The sequence below is a fragment of the Lutjanus erythropterus genome, chromosome 11 (genome assembly GCF_056507025.1).
Source record: "Lutjanus erythropterus isolate fLutEry1 chromosome 11, fLutEry1.hap2, whole genome shotgun sequence".
Taxonomy (NCBI): Eukaryota; Metazoa; Chordata; class Actinopteri; order Lutjaniformes; family Lutjanidae; genus Lutjanus; species Lutjanus erythropterus.
In genome coordinates, this window is record NC_139327.1 from 13309231 (window position 1) to 13316978 (window position 7748).

Genomic DNA, 7748 nt, shown 5'->3' on the forward strand with positions numbered 1-7748 from the left:
ATTCCTGTACCTTGAACAATGAGGTTAGACTTTGTTGAAATAAATGACCAAAAACTTCAGTGTCCCGGTTGTTCTGACACACTCAGTCATTAACACTTTTGCCGTTAGCATCCTCTTCGTGCTCCAAAAGTTTATATTTAAATAATTATAATAATCTCATAAATGTGCAACAACTAATTGACAACTACTGGTCTATTAGAAACACCTGCAGTCTGGAGCAGCCCTATAATACAGGACAACAGTGGGTATAAGATAAGTACTAACAGGCAGTGTGAACTTTTACTGTACCTTGGTATCTGAGATTCTGTAACTGTGCTTCACGAAATTCTCAAACTTCTGCTGGAATTTAGGCAACCCCACTCCCTGTAAAATGGACAGAATAACAATGAATGAGCAAATCTAAATTTTATTTAGTCATGCCTTGTTTTACATTTTCAAAAAATAGACAAATAGATTTAAAAAGGACACCTACCTTCGTCACCGCCTCCATCATCTTGGCTTTAGCCTCAGCAAGTGTTAAATTTCCTTTAGGAGTTGTTGGGGTTTTAGGGGACTTCTCGCCCTTCCCCTTAGGAGTCTTTTCCTAAAATAACCACAAAAAAAAACATTAAGTTAAGATATTAGTTTGTTTGTTTTATCAACTGAGATTAAATTAGATACAAGTAAGCTTTACAGGCATTTATAATCTTTGAAAATATTAATGTACCATCAACATCCAACAGTAGTTAAGTAGCATGTCAATCTGCTATTCAGTAAAGAAACAAGCCCAGTTTATGTAAACTAAATATTACCTGCTTCTTGGCCGGAGTGCCGGGTTTAGAGCTCTTGCCATTCTGAGCTGGGGTTTGTTGTTTGGATGGCGCTGGCTTGGCCTGTAACAAATAATCAGCTGTAAGTAAGAAAGGACTACACAGGCATTCAGCTGGAACTGCAAAAACTGTATGAAACAGGTGCTTACCTTGACAGGTGTCTGTTCTTCCTCGCTCTCCTCCTCTTCTTCTTCATCATCATCCTCATCATCCCTGAAAAATACCCAAACAATTATGGTTAGAAATGACATCAAAAAGTCAGAAAAAGAGCCTTAATCCATATTATAAAAAAAATGTAATTGAGCATTTATACATTTAGAAGTTATTTGAAATTGATGCACATCATTTTAGGTCTTGAAGAAAGGTTTATTTTCTCTCATGCAGTTCGACATTATGCTAAGATGTTCTTTAGACAGTTTTAACTGTTTTGATCTTTTGCAGACTCACTAAGCACTTGACTAATTTAAAATGGTCCTGTGTGTGTTATGAGAACTGCTGCTAGCCAAATGAGTTTTATTAAAAAGCAGCTGAAGTCCAAATTGTTGTCTTGAGCGTTGAATGACTTTCCAGTGCCAAAATATAACAGTTTCTCAGATAGCAATACAGCTCAAGCATTATACACCACTGGAGTTTGAAATACTGTGCTTACACTTCTACGCATTAAATAAATGAATTAGTGCTTCATAAAATCCAATAATCAATATCCTTGGCTAACCTTAAGAACTTGACAATAGCATGTTATGTGGCAACTGCCACAGACTGGAGTGATGTTGGACTAATGGTTTAATACTGAGGGACAGGCAAGAGAAAATGAGCATAAAGCCTAATTTGAAACAATCTAAATAATACTAGAAGGCTGGAAGCTGGTAACTGTTTTTTTCATGTTGCTTTTTGTGAATGTTTACACTGCAGTATGAGTGGAATGAGCTTTGTTGTTGTACGGAAGCTGGTTGGTTCTGCTCTGATCCTCTCACTGCTGTGTGCACGTGTTTCTGCTAAATTTAATTTAGCATTAGTTGATAGACATGCCCTGAAGGTAACAATATAACTGTTTGAGAAAAAAAAAAAAAAAAAGGTAAAATTAAAACTGCAGGAATTTATTTGCAACGTTGTGTTGCTATGACTAGCACCCATCAGCTTGCTCAGACCATTAACTTGCCTGCTGGGCATTGAGATGAGATCCACATGTGAGGCAATTTGCAACAAACAAAATCAAGACGAAAGAGAAAATCCTCTTTGTCATACTGATCCCTGCAGTGCCCGCTGGCATCAAGGTCTTAACTTAACATGCAGTGAAGCTGTGCCTGTCTGATGTCCAGGGAAAGCAACAAGATTTGACAGAGCTTGCCTTTTACAGTTATTAGCCCTCAAAATAACTATCTTTGTGTACCAGCGCAAGACATTCTCTGGGAAGGCTGGATTCTCAAATGAAGCAACAAGTTGATGCCAGAGTGAATGCTGTGTGTGCATCAATAATGAAGAAAATGGGACTTTCATGAAGTATTTAATCCTTGAACTAAATAGAATATGTAATTTTTTGTTACATAATTTGATTAAATATGTGGATTAGTTTGATAGAAAATAGACAGAACTGTTTTTGATTTGTTGATCTTTCAGACCCCACTGTATTCAAGTGAATGCAATTTGAAAGTCAGAATAGTTTGTGCAATTGACACTTACTCATCGTCATCATCTTCGTCGTCATCCTCATCATCGTCAATGTCCATTTTCATTTTTTTCTGTGAAGAGGTGAAAAGTTGGTTATGACCATTTCAACTTTGACAGATTTGAAACTAGAACAGAAAAGGATTTGAAAACACACCTGAGACTTGACGGCAGGGGAGGAAGCGGGTCTTTTCTTTGATGTTCTGACGTCTTCCTCCTCCTCTTCTTCGTCATCCTCATCATCTTCATCAAAGGACTGATCAGCATCCATCACTTTAAGAAAAATTTAGAAATGTTGGGTTTGTTCAAACCACCAAAACCAAATGGATATGCTGTGCTATTAAAGGCATACTTGACACTAGTTAATCCCTACATTAATCAATTACAATCAGTCACCAATTAAAACATCTTACATCCTACAACAAGTACTTACTGACAAGGTGTTGTCCACTGATATGGATTGGACCTGAACCTGCCTTCAGACGGAAAGTTGCCGGGGGTGTGATTGTGAAACCACCAAGACACACCTGCAACAAACACTTGTGTTAACATCGACGCTGTGCAGGGTGCTACGCTGTTCAACAAATACAACATTCAACTTGTGTGGACAGTTGAACAGACGTTAAGGACACTGAAAAGTGTACAAAAGACAAGAAGTAGTTTACTCACACTTGGCAGGGTGGAGGGCTTAAGTGAGACCAGTGCCGCCTTGATTTTCTGACCCTCTGTGTCTTGTCCTTCCACCTCCACCATGTGAAGTTCATCTTTTGTGCTGGGGTCCACACAGGCCTGGAGAGAGCAAAGGAACAGCTGACTGTGACTCTACTTTAACCTTTAGGGCGCTTTCACACCACATCTCATATGACGCATCTTCCTGTTTGTTTAGTTTGTTTTGGGTGTAAAAACAAAGCAACCCAACCATGAATTCTGTGATAGTCTGCAAGTGATTTTGGCAGGAATTCAAAAGTAAATGATCAAATCTATCTGCGGATCAACTGTAAAGAAAAAAATCTGTATAAGCACTGTATAGTCAGAAACTGGAGGTGAATTACCTTAAGATAATGTCCTATTGTATGTAATTTAGCAGTTCCTTCTCAAAACGTAAGTAAAACAAGTGAAAGTGCAACCACACACAGGAACTTCCCCAGAATATTATAGTACATCCCCTTTTTAAAAAAAGCAAAAGATGAATGAACATAAAGGGTTCAGTTAATCTCAACACTTGCTGTCAGTCACTCAATTCTGGTTTGAATACAGACTGATTCAACAGTGTAAAATAATTGTTTGCTTGTTATTATTCTAAATCTACTGGGGGAATAAAGTTAAACACTGACCTTGCTAGAGGAGCATTTAGTTGAGACTCAAATTGTGTTTTGAGCTCAGACATGTAATTATTCTAGTGTAGACAGTAATTATTTTGCCGAAGAAAACGTGAGCATAACTTGAACACTACGCATGAGAGAGTGGTACAAAAAACAAAACAAAACACTTAATCACCACCTCATACAACAGGATGCTAATTTCTCACTAACTAAATTACAACAGCAGCTACCAATTAAATTTAAACTACAAATTAAAATTTGGTTTCACCACTAAAGATTCAGTTTGCTTCATTTATATTCTGCTTCTTGTGTCCCATCCAGGCGCAGGGGACTTTATTCTCTAAATGTTAAGTGTTGGACCATTTCTCCGAGACTGCCAACAGAGAACACTACACATTTAGCCAGCAATGAGCCACTTACAACTATCTGTCTCTTTTTAAAATCACTTCAAGCAATTACTTAGGGTCATTAAATCAACTGTCAATCTCTTTGTATAGCAGGTGCTACAGCTATGCACTGAGGCCAGGTGAAAAATTTCAAAACTAGTTCACAAATGGCAAAATGGTGGTCAGCAGAGGAATATATAGAACATCCAACAAGTTTATTACAACTTGCCAGATTTTCTGCAATCCTCTGTATAAAATGTTACAGTCTTTGAACACCTTCAGATCTCAGGGTACTTACCATCCTCAGATCAAGCTGATGCTCAAAGTCATCATCCTCAGGGTTGAACACCACTTCCTTCCCAGCTTCCAGCACACATCCTGTTAAAAAAAAAAAAAAGTCAAATAAGCCAACAGCTCACACAAGTGACCCGGCAAGAGCATTCTGAGGGTTGAGAGACATACTGAGACAGATAAGAAATCATATGGGTGCAAAGTGCTATATTTTAAAAGCACACAAGAGGGAGCCAGATGGACTACTGATATGACTATTTCCACATGGCCCATTTCCACATGGCCTGGAGTCCTACCACTTTGGAGAGTTGACTTAACCTCTTTACCCCATTCAGGGGCACAGAGTATCCACCAGAGCTTGCCAGTCAAAAGATATAACTATAAAAAGACTTTACTGAAAACTATGTAGTGGAAATTTAACACAATTTGTCTGTGGTGCTTCCTAACAAAAGTGTTTCGACTGCTATAACAAGCAGGAGGTAAATACCATATTACTGTACTTCTTTAGTCTGCCAAACAATTCTGATACACCATTTCTTCTTTACCAGAAACTCTTGCAGCTGTTTTACCTTCAAAGTTTCCCATTGCCGCCCATGTTAAAAAAAATATGCCTGTCTAATGTCTACACCAAGGCTTCAGAAACTGTTTCTGGAACAGGATATTCTTAATCTTTAGATGCATAACATTTATATGGATTGGTATCAATTTATGTCGCCTCGCCTACAAAAAAGGTTTATACGGATAGTGATGTTGATTTAAAATGCCAAAAAAGTGGCCGGACTACAAGGTTATGGTTAAGGAACACCTTTGAACCGGATGCCTTAGGACTTCTAGAGGATACTTTTGTTCTCCTGTAGCTTGTGTGAGGTTCAACCCTTGTTACTCACAGAATGCAGTCCCGTATACTTTCAAAACGATTCCTTAACATTTTTTTTTTTTTTTATCTCATTGGGAACACAGAGGACACATAATCCGTTAAGTTTATGTTATAATTTGCATGACCCATATTTTTTCGTAAAATGCCTGAACTAATAAAAGTCGACCGAGTTCAGAGGGACGTCAGCAGGGACCGCATGTGTTTGAACCCACGTTGAGATGACTCTTCCCTGCACGCAATAAACTGTCACCGCTAACTTTATCTTAAAGTGTCACGTTAATGAAAATAAAATGCAAATGACACCGTAACTCAATTACAACGTTTTGTGCGAAGAAAATGCGTTAATATCAACATGGTTCACCAAACATGGGCGCCGCCATGTTGACAGTCTAACACGTGCATGGTCTGAAGCCGCGCTGTTCACCAGGACTCATTCAATCTCCTATTGTACTTTTAAAATGACCACTAACGCAAGATATTACACTTTAAATAGTTGAATATAGCAATAAGAACATTACCTTCCATTATAAAAGGACCAAAATGCAGCTAAAACGCCCAGTATACTCGTTTTCTTCCCCTGACAACAGCAGTCAAGCGTGAGGACGGGAATTGTTAAACACCTTACAGACACGACATGCAGAAGTTATCTCACCATAAAGAAAGGTCTGTGGAGCCATTGGTTCCTCGTCTAAGCCGTTCATTTTGGAGATTAAAACGCTGACAACCTACTGCTTGTCGGCGGTGAAGGAAGAACTAACTACAACTGGTAACAAACCACCAACTAACGTGGGACTCACTCCGCCTCCTCGCTTCTTCTTCTCCTCTGTTTCATGCTGAAGAGAAACCAAGAGGCAAGCGGACGGGTCACAGCGCCACCCAGTGTGCCGCAGCATGTAGCGCACACAGCACAGCTCTAGGCGTTTAGATACAGTGGTTTGTTTGCTCTCCTCTCTCTCTGTATGATTTATGATTTAAAATGTTTTCACATGAAATAATAGATTACACACGGGCGTTAACAGTTATGCTAATTAAGGCACCTACCCAAAAATAAAAAGGGATATTTCACGTCATGTGTCATGTCATTTATTATACAGGACAATTCTAGGATGATGCCTAATAATTTGATGCAGAGCTGCTCTGAGCTACGATGGCATATTAGGGCCATTAGGTAGACCAATGTACAAAAAAACAAATGAAGATAGATAAATCATCAGAAATTTTCTAACATTAAAGAGACAAGACTCACAAATTGATGAGAAAAAGAAATTCTGATATTCTCTGAGATTTGTGGGGGGAAACCTGAGGAATTCTCTGAGATTACTGTAAAAAATTTAAGAGACAAAAACTCAGAAAAACTGTGATTTTGTCACTGTGCCAGGTTTTGAGTTTTTTAGTAGTTCGTGATACCACCTCATCCAAATCAGTTTGTTGTGCATATAACATTCCTATTTGGATGAGGTGATATCAAGAACCACTAAGGTTGAGTCAAAATCATTTTCTGTTCCTAAATCAGAGTCTGGCAGGGAACCCACCAGCAGTGATCACAGCATCCATGAAGTAGCCAGTGATGAACTTTAGATCATTGTTTGTTTTGTCAGCTTCAAGCAATATCATCTTTCTGGAAAACTTGTCAATGCATCCAATGTGTCCACTGATTGCAATTCCAAATTGTAAGTAAGCATGTTTATCCATGTTTAAAGTTGTCCTTTATGTTCTTACAGTCCATCTCTGTCAATAGGAGATCTAAGACCAAAGAGCTGCTACTGTAACTGTTGTTAAAGTAACTTTTTATCTCAGAATTTTGACTTTTTTTAATCTCATAATTATGATTTTTTTTTTATCTCATAATTCTGACTTTTAAAAAAAATAATTATGACTTACCTTGGGGATATTTTCTTCTGTCAGTGGTGGAAATGGGCTTTAGCTTAGTGAACTACTCAGTGAATGACATTTTTTAAATATATTTTGTTAGTTAGATCAAATTTTTAACTACAGTTAGTTGTATTTCTTTCTTCTTTTTTTTTTCGATTACTTTGGGGGCTTTTTATGCCTTTATTTGATAGTGACGAGTGAAGTGTAGACAGGAAAGGGGGTAGAGAGAGAGGGAATGACACGCAGCAAAGGGCCACAGCAGGAGTCAAACTGGTGGCCACTGCAGACGACTGATAGCCTCAGTACATGGGGCACATGCTCTACCACCTGATCTACTAGGGGCACCCCAAGTGAGTTGTATTTCTAAAGATGATGATGTGAAATTGTTATAAACATTTAGCTCGATCTATGCCTGATTTTTTTTCATGGCCTCCATACGTTCTTCTGGTCCTTTAAGAGCAGAAATAAAAAATGAATGCAAGAGAGCCACACACATACACACATATACAAGAAAGAACCGCTGTGA

The 7748-nt window shown here is 38.3% G+C and overlaps 1 protein-coding gene across 1 annotated transcript; it reads right to left on the bottom strand.

Moving 5' to 3' along the window:
- Positions 1-240: 240 nt before the first annotated feature.
- npm1a (nucleophosmin 1a) lies at positions 241-6170 on the bottom strand. Its single transcript, XM_084730858.1, has 10 exons — positions 6003-6170; positions 4481-4560; positions 3144-3263; positions 2908-3001; positions 2632-2747; positions 2490-2548; positions 959-1022; positions 792-872; positions 473-583; positions 241-363 (listed from the first exon to the last, which is right to left on the bottom strand). The coding sequence occupies exons 1-10, from the start codon at positions 6049-6051 to the stop codon at positions 280-282; spliced, it is 858 nt and encodes a 285-aa protein (XP_084586984.1). The 5' UTR covers positions 6052-6170; the 3' UTR covers positions 241-279.
- Between the last annotated feature and the right edge of the window lie 1578 nt (positions 6171-7748).

Coding starts and splice junctions, on each gene's coding strand:
- npm1a (XM_084730858.1), bottom strand. CDS start 6,051: ATGAACGGCTTAGACGAGGAACCAATGGCTCCACAGACCTTTCTTTAT. Junction 4,561..6,002: donor TCCACAGACCTTTCTTTATG/GTGAGATAACTT, acceptor TTTTTTTAACAG/GATGTGTGCTGGAAGCTGGG. Junction 1,023..2,489: donor GACGAAGATGATGACGATGA/GTAAGTGTCAAT, acceptor GGTATTTTTCAG/GGATGATGAGGATGATGATG.